Source organism: Candidozyma auris, chromosome 1 (genome assembly GCF_003013715.1).
Source record: "Candidozyma auris chromosome 1, complete sequence".
Classification (NCBI taxonomy): domain Eukaryota; kingdom Fungi; phylum Ascomycota; class Pichiomycetes; order Serinales; family Metschnikowiaceae; genus Candidozyma; species Candidozyma auris.
Genome location: NC_072812.1, coordinates 282,682 through 298,759, shown reverse-complemented (window position 1 = coordinate 298,759; position 16,078 = coordinate 282,682). Strand labels below are relative to the sequence as shown.

The window sequence follows — 16,078 nt, the reverse complement described above, 5'->3', positions numbered from 1 at the left end:
ACGTGGTATTTGGCATTGTAAACATTGTGTTTATTAAACCGTAAGCACGTATGGATGTTGTGGCCGTCATGAGTCGGTTTAGGGGTTAAGCTTCCAGGCATCTTTTTTCCATTATTTTCTCGCTTTATAAGTCTAGAGATAAAAAAATGCTGTTCATAGTGTTCATATAATGCTATCAAACTTCGCTTGAATAAAAATCTGTAATATAGAATAATCACACACTGCTTCACGCCCATCAAAACCTTGACGATTTTGAGACAATAGCAAATCCATGACGCAATATAGGAGATCTAGGACATGTGTATTAGTCTTGAGGACACAATCATCAGTACAAGTTGACCTTCTACTTTATGAACCGATATTAGCCCTATAAAGTATTTACCCGAGTTCTTCTATCCAAATATATTCACGTCCATGTCATGCAAAATGTCCCTCGAAATTGGGTGCTTCATGATTAGCTTCTCGCTAAGCTTTTTAACTTGGGACACATTCTCATCAGATCCGGTGAACTCCTTCTCTCCAAAGTCGTACACGCTCCTAGCATTCACGGGAAGGTTGTAGATCCAGTTTCTTGCTCTAAACAACTTGATGAAATCTTTGATAGCAGATGTGTTTGAGAGTGTTGAAAGGGACCCAAAGATGAGGAGCTTTGAACGAGCTCTGGTAAGCGCAACATTAATTCTCCTCAAGTCTTTCACCAACTCTCCCGCTTTGCGATCCTTATTAGAGCGGACAAGTGATATAATTATGCATTGCTTGTCACGTCCTTGGAATCTATCAGCTGTCAAGATCTCGAGCGCCGGTCGATGCTTAAAGGCATGATTGAGTAATCTCAATTGAGATCTGTACAATGTCATGATACCAATATCGTTTTCATCGACTCCGCATGCACACAATCCCTCGACAGTATCTTTTATCAACTCAACTTCGAGGAGGTTGGTCACGCTTTCGCCCGTGACCATTTCAAATTCACCTGAAGCATCGTGATTGAGAAAGAGACACCTCGTCTTCTCCTCAAAGATCCTATGTAACCAATGCTCTTCGCACTTTGTATTTCTGACAACTTTCAGTAACTCATCAATTCGAGGAATTTTCAAAGTCTGATTAGCCACAGTCTCGGAGCCGCATTTGAGTCGACCACCATATACCAAAGAATTCGAGAGAAACATAATCTCCTCGCACATCCTATACTGATATGTGAGCTCACACACGCTTTCTGGATGCTTTTCAGCTAATATTTGGAAGAGTGATCTTGAGAGTCCTCGTTTTACCTCTGGGTCGGGATGTTTCACGAGCGGTGGTAATTGATAGTGATCACCCACCAAAACAAACTTGTCACAGAGAGCCAATGGCCCAAGAGAAAGAGGCATCGAAACTTGCGAGGACTCGTCAATAATGCAGTAATCAAACTGATCACGTATGTTGAAGGCAAGATCTCGTATTCCCAAAGCCGTGGCTGCGAAAACTGCAGGAGCTTTATAAAGACGCTCAAAGTCTTGATATGTTTCAAGAGGACACTCCGCTGATCCAGGAACAAACTTTCTGATCTCATGATGCATTCTGGATGGGTTTCCGAATCTAGCAAATTTAATGTCAAGGTCTTTCAACTTTAATAGAATATTGTCAACTGCCGAATTTGTATAAGATGAGAGTAAGACAGTCTTGTTTTGACCAACAAGGATTTTAATTAGATAAGCGATAACGGTGGTCTTTCCAGTTCCCGGCATACCTAGTATCAAGGAGTAATCTTTACTTTGCAAAACTTTCATAATTGCATTCTCTTGATCTGGATTGATTGAGATACCATTGAAATCCGGACGCTCGGCACATTCCAGAAATTGAGGTGGATTCGAATCAACTATGAGGCTTCTTCTCTTACTATCACCGGATTTCGAAAACAAGTTGAGCAAGTTGAATCTAGCCACTCCCATGCCGTAAAACATTTCATCCTTGTCAATTCGGAAGATGACTTGGGAACCCTGACTTTGCGAAGTAGATTGACTCTTTTTCAAAACCTTTGCTCTATGAAACTTGTCTGTCTTCAGTGTGGTAGGAATGATGCGGCGTCTCGTCCCAACTGTAATGGCGTCAGGTCGAATATCATACACAGAACCTTGGCAAAGTGCAAAATGGCCGTCATCATCGCTGATAACAACTCGATCAAATCTAGCTATTTGAGTGATTTGCATGGATGTATATGTTGCACCTGGTTTCCTTACAAAGGTGTAGTAGAAGAGACCGTCATCTGCTTCTTTACAAGTACTGATGACTAGGCTTGCTATTGCATTTCCTTGTTCGGCCTCTCGTTCTTTGGATGTGTAAACCCAAAGATCACGATTAAATTTAGTCATGAAGTGTTCCTCTCTGGTCAAAAGTTCGTCCCAATACTTGAAGTATGTTGCATAATGCGGCTTGTTTTCAAGATGCATAGTGATATCTTCGTAGACCCCATCATTTAGGCCACTTTCGTCAGCTGTACCTCCTTCAACCATGTAATTCATTGTCATGCAAGCCTCTTGTATCGAGCATCTGTCGCATTTCTGTTGGCGCATCAAGTCCGGTAGATCATTCTGACCGCTCTTTAAAAAGAGAGAGATTTGATTTCGTAAATGAACAAGTGATTTCAAGTCGGCCACAGATATGTCATACTTTCTGGTCAGGCCCTCTTCCAGGGTGTAAACTAATAGAAAAGATGAAATATCGACGTTATATCGGTCCTTGAATAGAAGGGAGTAAAGGGCTGCCTGAGCCTGATGGCTAAGAAAGGGCCGGCTCGTTTTGATTTCCATCGGAAGAAGTACCTCGGAACTCGTGTGCTCAGTTCTAAAAATTGCTCGAAGGGTTACATCCACATTACCTTTTATGCCAAACATTGGTGACCAGATACTCTCTTCAAGGTCGAGACCGTCAGCAACAGAGAAATTTATCTTCTGGTTTCTTTGATTAGTGGGTATCGTCGACGGAACCTTCCTGTAGAATGTCTCGAACCAATGCTTGATGAATGGTAGGTGTTCTCGAACTTTGTTTTCAACTTCCTCCGCTATGTCCCCCAATGAAAATATTTCAGCTTTTCGAGTGCTAATAGTATTCTCAAGAAGCATTTCCAAATAGTCATTATCAAATTTCTCGCTAACAAAACATGTCTGAAATATTTCATGTACTGTTGTTCCGACAATCAAGGGAATTGATGGCTCACCCGGAAAATTATAGCGTCTCATTATGACAGTCTTTCTTGGGCAGAATAGCTGGTCAGCGACTACCGTAGAGGACACTAAGACATCTGGATTCCATATGAGAAGATTATGAGTGTTGTCCACTAATTTCGGGGTCTCTGGAGCTGTCAAAATGACATGTATAATGTCACCCTTTTCAAGACTCAACTCTGCGGCATCGCCCCTTACTATGAGTCTGCTTTCGACGCTTTCCTTATTCCTGACCGTGAGGATGAGCTGCTTCCTCTTCAAATTCTGGATTACGAACTGGCTCTTGAGGACTGACATTATCTGATAACGTACGAAGTCTGATCTTGAGAATGATATTTTGGCACCTACATCCTCGTCGTTTGCAACATGACCAGATTGTAGTAATCGCTCAAGGAGCTCGTCCTCAGTAGAGTTTGCTTTTGATGGGACGTTGGTACAACCAACTTTACTCTCCAAGTCAATAATATTCAAATCATCCGAGAAGGGATCGGTATCATCCGCTGTTTGTATTTGATTGTTTGGAGCTTCACTAAGGACATCATTACTAGATTGCCGAGATTTAGAGTTCTTAGTAAACTGCTCAACATCTAAGGTGGCTAATAAGGAATCATCATCGGAAAAGAGGTCTTCATCATCATCTATATTATTGGGTTCTTGATTGGCATTAGAAGGCACTTGTAAATCATGTGATGACAGACGTAGTAAATGCTTAGATTGGTGTGGATGCTGAGGAAGCGGCAAGTCATGACCCTGAGGACTCGTAGCGAACCGATCAATCCAAGTATTAAGCCTTGAGAAGGAGGCAGGGATAGACTCATTTAGCAGCGGGGTCCTTTTCGCTATGCATTTTACATCAAACAGCTTAGATCTGGTCAAGGAGGGGCTCCTTTCAATGTGAGACTTTGATGTCAACGGTTTAGATTTGGGCGTTTGCGAGAGGATGGATTCCATCCCAAGACCGTATTTGGAAAGAACAGAGTCTGTAACTTCATTGTTGAAAGATGTTAGAGATGCTGATGCAGCAGGTCGAGAGTTGGAGCGATCCCCATTCTTCAAAGGGGACGAGAGAATGCTTCTGGTGTCTACCTTGCGTCTCGGGCTGGCACCACCTTGCCATCGGACACCTTCAAAGCTATCGTCCGAGCTTTGCTCTGGCAAAACTTTAACCGTCAGAACAGCCAGCGACCCCAAACATGCATTGGGAAACGTTAGAGGGCTTTGTGGTGTTTTGGTTGTGGAAGGATCACTTTCATGATTATTCTTACTCTTATTGGACTTATAAGATAAAGTGTTCTGAGGCTGGAAAAAGTATGTTGTCTTGCGGGGCTTTGATCGCTTGAGGTCGTTTTCTTGGGGCCGTAGTGGTTGATTGTGACGCTTTTCCATTGTCTAGAAAAGAAAAAATCAAATGATAGTCGGCTGAATTTACGCTGGATGATGAAGCAAAATGAGTGGAAGTGTCTTATGCGTGTAATGCATCTATATAGGCTCCGTGTTTTCCTGCGAAACCAAGGGTAAATAGTGCGCGTGAAGGTGAGAAAACGAGATGAGGGATACGAAAGTAATACTTACATGTCTTTTTCAATTTTAAATTGACTATTGATCACTAATATTGCAAGTATTGGATGCTAGCCCATTTTTTTTTTAGCATGAATTGGGGGCATATGAAAGTCAGTGAGGGGAAGACTTATCGGAGTGTGATCTAGAATGGCTGCGAAAACGGCTTTGCCATGAATGGCCTCTCACTAATGTCGAGTTACTCGAGAAGTAAGTTGTTCGATAATCATTACCAGTGTCGAGAGTGAAGGGGCTGGAAGAAGAAAACTTTTTTTGACAGGACGACTTCTGCATTCAATGGATGTTGCTAGGTTGAGGCTAATCTGAGTACTTGCATTATCACTACTTGATCTAGGAATCAGCGAGCCAACAATTTTGTTGGCGTAGTAGGAGTTGCATTCAAAATCAAGCTTAACGATTCATTATACGAAATATTGTGTCCTATCTTATCAAGTTGACAGTGAACTAAATTCGTTTCGATTATAGTTGAACAAGAAGATTAAGACCAAGTTTGGCAACGGTGAGGCAAAAGGAGAGAAGGGGAGGAGTAACGTTCTACTTAGTTATAAAAGCTCAAGTCGCATCAACGTGGTCAAACGTCCTGAAATGAAGAAGTCTCTACTTGTCAAATGCGGAGATATTCGGTACTTAAAAGGCATTTTGCTTCTCATTTGATGTCCCTGCTCGTTTAATATAGTCAATACTTGGCTTATGATCACTTCGTAAACATCTTGAATACTAGAACGAGAATATTAAGTTGTTTGAGATATCCACAGCTCTATTCGCAATTGACATTCTGGCATGTCTTAACACAAAAGAGGGGATTTTGCAATCCTCGAGAAGGAAGATTTAACAACCTCAAATCATGAGTATATTAGACAGGGAGGTTTGGTTTTCATCAAAACTCAAGGTTTCCTCCATGTCACCGTTTGCCTGAAATTATCTACGTCAACGAGACACCCTAGTAAAATCGCTGCGAAAACTCATTGTATGCTCCTTGGTAGAGTCTTTTCACATGATGCACAACACCCCCAAAATCAATGAGGGATATTGTTTAATCGATTGAGATGCGATGATTCTCAACTCCAGAAAAAAAAATACAAGAAAACTTGACAGTATATTTGAAATTTGGGCAATTCACGTAATGTTAATATGATCCTGCATCTATACACCCCAAGGTGCCAGCCTTGCACACAGGTAGAGTCGAAGTTTTTTCCCACCTCATCTCACACAATTTTCAAGAGCTTCTCGGTTCCATCTCAAACCTCAACTCCAGATCGACACTCCAAACCACGCCATGGCTTACGTGTTGACGGAAACTGCCGCCGGTTACGCCCTTTTAAAGGCGGCCGACAAGAAAATTCACAAGTCGCTGTCCTTGCTCGAGGACTTGAACTCGGCAGAAAAGGTCGCTGAGCAGTTGAAGATCCATCGCTTCGAGAAGTTCCAATCTGCGGCCAACGCTTTGGAAGAAGCTAATGCTGTGATGGAGGGCAAAGTCTCGGACACTTTGAAGAAGATGTTGGAGGACGTCAAACTCGAAAAGAAAGTGACTTTGGTAGTCAGCGAGGCCAAGTTGGGTAATGCTATCAACAAGTTGGGCTTAAACTACTCGGTAGTGTCGGACGCTGCCTCTTTGGACTTGCACAGATCCATCAAGGAATTTTTGCCTGAGCTTTTGCCAGGTTTAGACGACTCTGTCTTGAAGCAAATGTCTCTTGGTTTGGCTCATTCCATCGGTAGACACAAATTGAAGTTCTCTGCTGACAAAGTTGACACCATGATTGTGCAAGCTATCGCACTTTTAGACGACTTGGACAAGGAATTGAACACATACGCCATGAGATGTAAAGAATGGTACGGTTGGCATTTCCCTGAATTGGCAAAGCTTATAACAGACTCTGTTGCTTACGCCAGAATTATCTTGACCATGGGCGTCAGATCCAACGCTTCTGAGACTGACTTATCTGAGATCTTGCCTGAGGAAGTTGAGGAACAAGTCAAGAGTGCTGCCGAGGTATCCATGGGTACTGAAATTACCGAAACCGATTTGGACAACATTAAGTCTCTCGCCGAACAGATCGTCGAATTCGCCGCCTACAGAGAACAATTATCTAACTACTTGTCTTCTCGTATGAAGGCCATTGCTCCAAACTTGACTTCTCTTGTCGGTGAATTGGTTGGTGCTCGTTTGATTGCTCATGCTGGCTCCCTCACGTCGTTAGCCAAGGCTCCAGCTTCCACAATCCAGATCTTGGGTGCTGAAAAGGCGCTTTTCAGGGCTCTCAAAACCAAGCATGACACGCCTAAATACGGTTTGTTATACCACGCATCATTGGTCGGTCAGGCTACCGGTAAAAACAAGGGCAAAATTGCCAGAGTTTTAGCTGCGAAAGCTGCGGTTGCATTGAGGTACGACTCTCTTTCAGAGGACAGGGACGACTCTGGTGATTTCGGTATGGAGGTGAGAGCCAAGGTTGAGTCGAGATTGAGTGCATTGGAGGGAAGAGACTTGAGAACTACCTCGAAGGTCGCCAGAGACGCTAAGAAGATCGATATCACCGAGTCCAAGGCATACAATGCCGACGCTGACTCTCTCGCACCTGCCGCTGCTGCTGACTCAGACGATGAATCCGACGAGGAAGAGGCGCCTAAGAAGAGAAAGAGAGATGACTCCGACGATGAGGAGGAAAAAGAGACTGCCAAGCCAAGCAAAAAACTGAAGAAGGAGAAGAAAGAGAAGAGAGAGAAGAAGGACAAGAAGGAGAAGAAGGAGAAGAAAGAGAAGAAGGAGAAGAAAGAGAAGAAAGAGAAGAAAGAGAAGAAGGAGAAGAAAGAGAAGAAAGACAAGAAGGAGAAGAAAGAAAAAAAATAATTCCCGCCCTGTTTCATTGCATCATATAATTTGTAAAGTTTAAAAATATATTAAAAGATAGACGTTTTGCGTAGATCGCAAACTAGACAAGGAGGAGCAAAAGGAAAGGGACCCTTTAAGCTTATCGGAGTAGCGGCCGCGTGGTCGCATAGTAGCTTAATGCCCAGGAACGATAGAGATGGTAAATCAGCAAAAAGAAAGTCTCATTCACGGAAGTATGCGATAAACAGAAACCTTAAACTCACTCCAAAAATCCCCACATTGGGCCTCTCTTGATGGTAGCCAGGTCCGAGGACCACAGCGGAGATTGGAATATTGACCTTTTGCTAGTGTTGTAACACAATAGGTATCCTAGACATAGCGTTTTACTAGTATCGCGCTAGTAGTTGCGAAAAGCCATCCCGGGCAGAGATAAGCGAGCGAGCTTAGAGGTACGAAAAAGAGCTTCTAACACCGAGGCAGACGGATAATCATGCATCTTAAGAAAAGTAATGTCTCATAGAGCAAAGCTACAGATCGAACGATATTGACTATCTAAAGTGGCGAATGTAAAAATGGCTTCTGCTGCTTGACTTTTCGCCCAATCTTTGTGCCGCTCGCCAGAGATAAGGCTCCCTGACCACATGCATGAAATCTACCTCAGGCTTCAGTCCAGATCTTCAAGATGTCGAAAGCACGACGCCGGCAGAAAACCCACATTTTGCCTGATCTAGGTTATTGTGCTTTTCGGAGCGATATAGCACAAGACATAAAAAACGCCGTGCCAAACGCCTCCGCTCAAGCCTGCCTTCATCTTTGAACAAGCCCTTTTGTTCTCAAATTCTTGTTCGCGGCGAGGGGGGAAGTTTTCGCACCCACCCCTGCTCACAAGCGAACTCCTCGGCTACCCCTACTTGGCACAGCAAATAAGAAAAAAGAAAGCTGTCAAACCTTTCATCAATGCCAGCGAAGAACACAAGTTGCTGGGCAGTCTTTTGGATCTTCAATTCTACTGTTATTGGGGCTAACAGGCTTATGTTTCCAACTGAGGATGCACTCGCCGCCCTGCCGTTTGTCCTGCCGTTTGCCTGCCTGCCTGCCTCCTCTGCCGCCCAATTGCTCGCTGAAGAATCGCACCGACGCTTTCGCGCTGGGGCTAAACTCTCCCTTGTTATCTGGCTTGATTCCTGCTCATGCTAGGGATTGTATCGGTGACGGACGCCACACCCCGAGCTAACAAACGAAAAAAATAAAAAAAAAGAAAGGATTGCCCCTTCCTCTGAGTTTATTTCGTCCAGTAGTTTTCCCCACAATGCGCAAGGTGGATTATATCAAAGGTAATTATTGTCCGTTTTCTCTTTTACATCATTTGCTGCAATTGTCGCCCGGGTCCCTGGCCGCCTCGTACTGGCACCATCATTTGGTAGGCGCTGCCGGAACGCGGCATTTTGCCAGATAGCGCAGACAGACATGTTTCCCCAAATGTCTGCTCATTGATAACAATCGCCGCCAATGTACCGGCTCGCATGTGCCCTCTCTTATCACCACATTTTGCAACCATTATATAAGGTGGCACTAAAGCCCTGGAAACGTAGCTTTTTTAGTGCAACTTAGTAACTGTCGTAATGCCTGAGAAAGAACTTGTTTACATTACGTCCAGAGAACAAGTGTCTTCCGACGAAAAGGACGGTGGCGTGTACATCAATGCTTTCGATGAACAGGACCACAAGGAGCCTATGGGCAGATGGGAGAGCTTCGTGGATGGCTTCAGAAGATTTGATGAGAAGGATTTGGGCTTAGACCCTGGCTTGTCTGATATCGAAAAAACGGCCATCATCACTGCAAACTCTCCCTTGTCTAGATCTCTCAAGGACAGACACTTGCAGATGATTGCTATTGGTGGTGCCATTGGTACTGGTTTATTCATTGGTTCTGGTAAAGTTTTGGCTAACGGTGGTCCAGCATCTGTGGTGATTGCCTACTTCTTGATCGGTTGCATGATTTTCTGTACTGTTCATGCTTTGGGTGAGTTGGCTGTCACTTTCCCTGTGTCCGGTGCTTTCGTCACTTACAATACTCGTTTCATCGATCCCTCTTGGTCTTTTGCCATGGCTTGGAACTATGCCATGCAATGGTTAGTTGTTCTACCCTTGGAATTAGTTGCAGCTGCTATCACAGTCCAGTTTTGGGATGACAAAACGAATTCTGCTGCTTACTGTGTTGCTTTTTACGTTTTTATCATGGGTATCAACCTTTTTGGTGTGAAGGGTTACGGTGAAGCTGAGTTCGTTTTCTCTGCTGTCAAGGTTATCGCTGTTATTGGATTCATTATTCTTGGTATCGTGATTGTTTGTGGCGGTGGTCCAAAGGGTGGATACATTGGTGGAAAATATTGGCATGATCCTGGCGCCTTCAATCACGGCTTCAAAGGTCTTTGCTCTGTCTTCGTTACTGCAGCTTTTGCTTTTTCTGGTACCGAGTTGGCTGGTTTGGCTTCTGCGGAGACTGCCAACCCAAGAAAGTCTCTTCCTAAGGCTACCAAACAAGTGTTTTGGAGAATCACTCTTTTTTACCTTGTGTCTTTGATCGTTGTTGGCTGTATGGTTCCTTACAACAACGAAGAACTCGAGAAGTCTGATGGTACTGCCAGATACTCACCATTTGTTATCGGTATCCGAAACGCTGGTATTGGCGGATTGCCATCCGTCATGAATGCTGTTATCATGATTGCGGTCTTGTCTGTTGCGAACTCTTCAGTCTTTGGCTCCTCTAGAACATTGGCTGCTCTCGCTGCTGCTGGTTTCGCTCCTAAAATTTTTAACTACATCGACAAGAGAGGTAGGCCAATCTTTGGTATTCTCTTAGCGGGTGTTTTTGGTCTTCTTTGCTTCATATCAGCATCTGACAAACAAGGTGAAGCTTTCGACTGGATGATGGCTCTCTCAGGTTTGTCCTCGCTTTTCACCTGGGGCTCTATTTGTGGAAGTCATCTCAGATTCAGATGGGCATTGAAGTCACAAGGAAGAACTACTGACGAATTGGCTTACACATCGCAGGCAGGAATTGTGGGCTCCATTTTTGGTATTACCTTGAATTTCTTGGTGCTCATCGCTCAATTCTGGATTGCTTTGTTCCCTATCGGAGGTAAGCCAGAAGCTGAGTCCTTCTTTAAGTCATACTTATCCTTCCCAATTATTATTGTTTTCTACGTATTCCACAAAATTTGGAAGAAAAACTGGAGAATGTGGATTCCTGTGAATGAGATCGACATTGACACTGGTAGAAGAGAGTTGGACTTGGATCTTTTAAAACAGGAAATTGCCGAAGAGAAAGCTTACATCCGCAGCAAACCTTTCTACTATAAAGTCTATAAGACTTTCTGTTAGACGAATTATAAATGCCTCAGCGCCTTTGAAAGCCGGGATGCTTTCAATTAATTGTTTTCGTCCATTCAGTTCTCAAACCGACTTGTAAAATACCTTCAAAATAAAAGATATTATTGATCAGATTATGTAGATCTATAAAGTTCGTGAAAGTCGTGTCCAGTTTTATGATATAATATACAAGGTGCTCAACCTAAAAGATGAATCCAATGATCCATTTGTACCACGGCATTTGGGCACGTCTGGCCTGTTCTTCCTCTTCCTCTTGCTTGATTAGATCAGTGTCAACAACACTGCGACCAGAGTCCACGTCAATCTCATCAGCAGGAATGTACATTCTCATGTTCTTTGAATAAATCTTGTACCCGATCCAACTGATGAGAACGACCGGAAAACCCAAGTAGCCTTGGAAGAAATCGGAGGCATTCGGAGCAGCCCCAATGGGAAATAAGGACAACCAGAACTGAGCAATAAGCACAAGAAAGTTGATGAGAAATCCGTACCACGATCCAAGCTCTCCAATGGAAGACTTAAAGGCCAATTCGTCCAAGGATCTGCCTTGTGCCTTCATGGCGTATCTGAAACGAATATGGGCCATATTGATGGACATCCAAGTGAAGATGGAGGAAAGACCACTCAAAGCAAGCAACCAGTTAAAAGCCTCCGTCTGTTTGTCGGAAGCAGCAATGAAAGCGAAAAGTCCGAAAATGTTAGTTACGATGATTGCAACGAGAGGACGACCGGCTCTGTCAACATATCCAGTCCACTTCGGAGCCATGCCTTGTTCGGCGAGCGAATTAAGCGAACGAGAGCATGCGTAAACGGATGCATTACCAACAGACAACACAGCAATCAAAATGACTGCATTAATCACAGAAGGCAACCCTTTGATGCCTCCGTTGACGATAGCTATGACAAATGGAGAAGCTGTTGCATCAACACTAGATTCAGCATTCAAAAGTCGATGATCGTTGTATGGAACGAGGGTAGCGATAACGATAATGGTCCCGAAGTAAAAAATAATGATTCTGTAAAAAACCTGCTTGATAGCCTGCGGGATAGCCTTACTTGGATTGGCGGCCTCAGCAGCTCCCAAACTGATCATTTCAGTTCCACCGAAGGAGAATGCGGCAGTGACGAACACGGAACAGACACCTTTGAAGCCGTGAGCGAAGGCACCTGGATGCCTCCAGTATCTTCCACCAACAAAGTCCTTGGTAGGCCCACCGCCACAAATAAGCACAACTCCCAAAATGATGAATCCAATGACGGTAACAACCTTGATCAAGCAGAAAATAAACTCGGCTTCTCCATACCAGCGAACACCCATCATCGTGATAAGGAATACCACGACCCAGAAAATGGCAACAAATATATCAGGGTTTAGCTCGGAGTTCCAGTACTTAATGGAGATGGAAGCAGCCACCAATTCCAACGGAAGCAAGACAAAGAATTGCATGAAGTAATTCCAACCTACTGCGAAGCCTATTGCAGGCTCAAGAAACCTTGTAGCGTATATGTTGAAGCCTCCACTGATCGGAAATGCGGTACTGAGCTCACCTAAACCTTGCATCGTGGTGTAGATAGAAGTAGCAGTGATCACCCAAGCCAATACTATACCGCCTGGACCACCTGTGGCCAAAGCGGACCCAGACCCGACGAACAAACCGGTGCCAATGGATCCACCAATGGCTATCATTTGTAGGTGTCTATTCTTTAATCTTCTGGAGAGCTGAGAGTTCTTAGCGTTCTGGTTTGCTCTTTGCACAACGTCCAATTCGTTGTCTGAAAAATCATCGGCGGTGACGGTGTCAGCAGCCTTGAAGGAATCCTTGAAGGACCGCCATCTCGAAGAGGTCTCCTGTGCCTCATATGCATAAGTGCTAGCTGAATCGCCAGACTCCTTGTTTGAAAGAGTCATGTATTAAAAATGGTGAAATTGTACAGAAGAAGAAGAAGAAAGAGGTTGACGAAAATCTTTTATAAGTTTAGCATGCAAAGACTTCAGCTACAGTTAGTCAAGAATTTTGCATCCACTCTGCAGCGAGATCGCACCGAAGGTGCGATGCATTTGAGGCAAATGAGGTGAGATTTGGTCATATAAATGGGGCGAAAATCGCTATAAAACGAGTTTTTGTGACTCACTGCTTGACAGTGCCAGTGGTCGCCGCGGATGTGGAAACAGAAAGCGAAAAAGAAACGTGCGATTCTCGGAAAAACGTAGAGGCAGGTGCGATTTTGTAAGGGCGACGCAAGAGAACGTCTAAGAATGGTCACGTGTATCGCGTGTTGCTGCCGTTCACGGACACACTGGTTATTCCGAGGCCAGGTTGAAGAGCCCAAGTTGAGTAAAGCGTAGAAGACTGAAGTCGTTAACGGAAGCTGGCAATCAGTGAGACGAGCCTTGTGCAAGGTGTCCAAGGGTAGTAGAGGTAACCTTGTCTAATGGGCCATAATTATCACTTTTGTGGCCATTGAACTGAGCAACGTTTTTTAAGCTGGTTTTTTAGAAAATCTCGGCTATTTTGCAGCCATTCATTATAAAGAATATACATTCCATGAAGCAAATTAATATATAGGAGTTACACCTATGTTTATGGCAACAAGGGACTCTTATGGTCGAACGATGCCGAGACAGTGTTTCTATTATAGCACGCTTTATTGGGAGCGTAGTTAGAGTCGTAGCTACTCGGTGTAACGAACTCTACAAGTCTGCACTATATATAATCTATTTATGCAAATTTGTGGTATTTATGTTGTCACAGATTCAGTGATCTTCTTGTCCTTTTATAATGGAAATTTCGATTGATATGTCAACATCGTCTATTTCCAACGGTATATTGGCGCTTTGGAAATAAGTACTCACTCTACTTCAAGATAATTTCGCGATACTACCTTAGTCGAGCGATCGTCAATAGACGTTCCACTGTGGATCACTTATCCTGTCACTCACATGCCAAATTTTCGGTCTACATTCACACTTAGTTCAAATCACGTTTCGATGTGAGTCCATTTTTTTTTGCAGAGACGTCGTTCTGAGGTGCCTACTAGTGGCCTCTCAGTCACGTGCGCACTGTAGCTGTAGGCATTTTCTTAGTGTATCAACATCTCAACCACCCCGTACAATGTCATCCCTAAAAGATTTCCTAGGAAGTATGTACACGTTCCTTACAATTGGCACCTTAACAATTCACTAACAGTCTAGAGAAAGTTCGCATTATCACTACAGATGCCCGTCTTTTCGAGGGCAAGCTAGAAAGCTTCGACCATTCCACCAATCTTGTGATATCGCAGACAATTGAACGCGTCATTTATCCAGACGATGAAAATGACGAACTTCAATTGGGCGTCTACCTTCTACGAGGCGGTAGCGTTGTTTGTGTGGGTGAAATCGACGAGTCGGTAGACATCAACTGGAATAGTGTCAAAGGCGACGACCTAAAAAATACAAGAAATCCACTTTGACCGGTCCAATAATCTCGAGTTTTTCATTTTCCTGTCATATCCTATCTATCATTGTCTATAAAAGCTATTTTTTGACTAGCGGGATGCCAAATTGGTGCATTTTAATCGCCAACTCAAGCAAATAGTCGATTGCCTCGTTATACACCTTGGCCTTCCAAACGTTCTCACCCCACACATATATACCATGGCGACGCACCAAAACTGCAGTGGCTTGTGGATAGTCCCTGATGGCTTTCTGCAAAGTGTCGGTCAAATCCTCCTCGTGTGGTGTATTCTCAATAATGGGAAGAACCATTGTATCATAGTATTGCATGCTGCCAACCTTCTCAATCTTACCTGTCTCAGGGTTTGCCGCTAGTTGGGGGAGAGCTTTGATTTGTTCAATATGGCTCATACTGAACTCAACCTTATCCTCGAAAATGAGAGTGGCCATCACAGCGTTTTGCGAGTGCGTATGGATACAAGCACCAGCATCTCTCATGTTGTAGCAACTTAAGAAAAGGGGCGTACAAGCTGATGGCTTGTAGCGGAAGCCCTTCGCCAAATCTTCCGACAATGGTTGACCGTTGCACTCGTCGTTCGGCGTATGCAAGATCTTTCCAGGCAATTCAGCCACAAACATCTCCTTTGGCTTCAATCGCTCTTTCTGGATACCTGAGGGAGCGATGTATACAATATTTGGGTTTGGTCCATCGACATCTCTAATGGAGATACCACCTCCCGTGCCGGTAACCCAGTTGTTGTCGTAGAACAAACGACACAACTCGCAAATAAGTTTTGCAGGATGCTGTGGAGAGTCGTTGAAGTACTCGGACATTGGCGTTGAAGATTTTGCTCCAATGTCTCCGATCTAATAACTATCCCAAAGAGCCTCAGTTTGGTCAACTCATGGCACGTGCATCCTAGCACGTGGGATATTTCGCTGTGCTTTACCACAAACCCAAGCTTATTCCGATAAACAACTGCTGGATTCTCAAAACTGTCAACATGCAGAGTTGAAAGCGTAGTTACGTGAATTCAATTTGTTTAGTCGCTTCAATAACATCATTGGCCGCAATGCTCTCATTCTCGCTATCGCCTGCAAGTCGATTATGGTAAAACCGTAAAACCAAACAAGCAAGAACAACCCCTGAAAGTATCTCAGGTTTCTAATACAGCTCTTCGTCTTTTTTTTTCTGGTCTCTTCTCAGATCATCACCAATTGTGACGCCGAAGCCGGTATCTACGTGTTACTCGTCATGACAATGCGGACATTGTTGAACTACAATGGTTGCAAAATAAGCCTCAGTTACGAGAGAACAACGAACAAGGGAAAAGCTGGTATCACTGATTGCCGTGTATTCTGCCAACTCAAGATTCAATTTTTAAAAGCATGGTGCTGATGCATTCACGACAACAAGACCAGAGAAGAACGCCCCTCCCTCCCCCCTACGCACAGCTTTATACAATCATAAGCACACTGGTGTCTCACAAAACGGTTTGAAGACGACCGCAAATTTGCATCTCAGGGTCGTAAATTTTATCTGAATTGGGCTGGTCCACTGCCCATTTGATCGCTGTCCCCAATGCCTCTTCCTACATTCAGTGACGCCCCGTCTGGCAAAAGGGATAATGTA

The 16,078-nt window shown here is 43.9% G+C and overlaps 6 protein-coding genes across 6 annotated transcripts; 3 read left to right on the top strand and 3 right to left on the bottom strand. All coding sequences in view use genetic code 12, as the record gives it.

Moving 5' to 3' along the window:
* Window positions 1-392: 392 nt before the first annotated feature.
* DNA2 (bifunctional ATP-dependent DNA helicase/ssDNA endodeoxyribonuclease DNA2) lies at window positions 393-4,589 on the bottom strand (the record flags this gene model as incomplete). Its single annotated transcript, XM_029034360.2, has 1 exon — window positions 393-4,589. The coding sequence occupies one exon, from the start codon at window positions 4,587-4,589 to the stop codon at window positions 393-395; it is 4,197 nt and encodes a 1,398-aa protein (XP_028889602.2).
* Window positions 4,590-6,057: 1,468 nt separating this feature from the next.
* Window positions 6,058-7,635, top strand: NOP5 (RNA-processing protein NOP58; the record flags this gene model as incomplete). The annotated part of the gene is made up of 1 exon (XM_029034359.2): window positions 6,058-7,635. The coding sequence occupies one exon, from the start codon at window positions 6,058-6,060 to the stop codon at window positions 7,633-7,635; it is 1,578 nt and encodes a 525-aa protein (XP_028889601.2).
* Window positions 7,636-9,239: 1,604 nt separating this feature from the next.
* Window positions 9,240-11,000, top strand: CJI96_0000138 (amino acid permease; the record flags this gene model as incomplete). Its single annotated transcript, XM_029034358.2, has 1 exon — window positions 9,240-11,000. The coding sequence occupies one exon, from the start codon at window positions 9,240-9,242 to the stop codon at window positions 10,998-11,000; it is 1,761 nt and encodes a 586-aa protein (XP_028889600.1).
* Window positions 11,001-11,190: 190 nt separating this feature from the next.
* CJI96_0000137 (amino acid permease) lies at window positions 11,191-12,918 on the bottom strand (the record flags this gene model as incomplete). Its single annotated transcript, XM_029034357.2, has 1 exon — window positions 11,191-12,918. One exon carries the CDS (start codon window positions 12,916-12,918, stop codon window positions 11,191-11,193), a length of 1,728 nt encoding a protein of 575 aa, XP_028889599.2.
* A 1,204-nt stretch (window positions 12,919-14,122) lies between these two features.
* CJI96_0000136 (U4/U6-U5 snRNP complex subunit LSM8) lies at window positions 14,123-14,462 on the top strand (the record flags this gene model as incomplete). The annotated part of the gene is made up of 2 exons (XM_029034356.1): window positions 14,123-14,150; window positions 14,203-14,462. 2 exons carry the CDS (start codon window positions 14,123-14,125, stop codon window positions 14,460-14,462), a joined length of 288 nt encoding a protein of 95 aa, XP_028889598.1.
* A 64-nt stretch (window positions 14,463-14,526) lies between these two features.
* Window positions 14,527-15,279, bottom strand: CJI96_0000135 (methylthioribulose 1-phosphate dehydratase MDE1; the record flags this gene model as incomplete). The annotated part of the gene is made up of 1 exon (XM_029034355.1): window positions 14,527-15,279. One exon carries the CDS (start codon window positions 15,277-15,279, stop codon window positions 14,527-14,529), a length of 753 nt encoding a protein of 250 aa, XP_028889597.1.
* Between the last annotated feature and the right edge of the window lie 799 nt (window positions 15,280-16,078).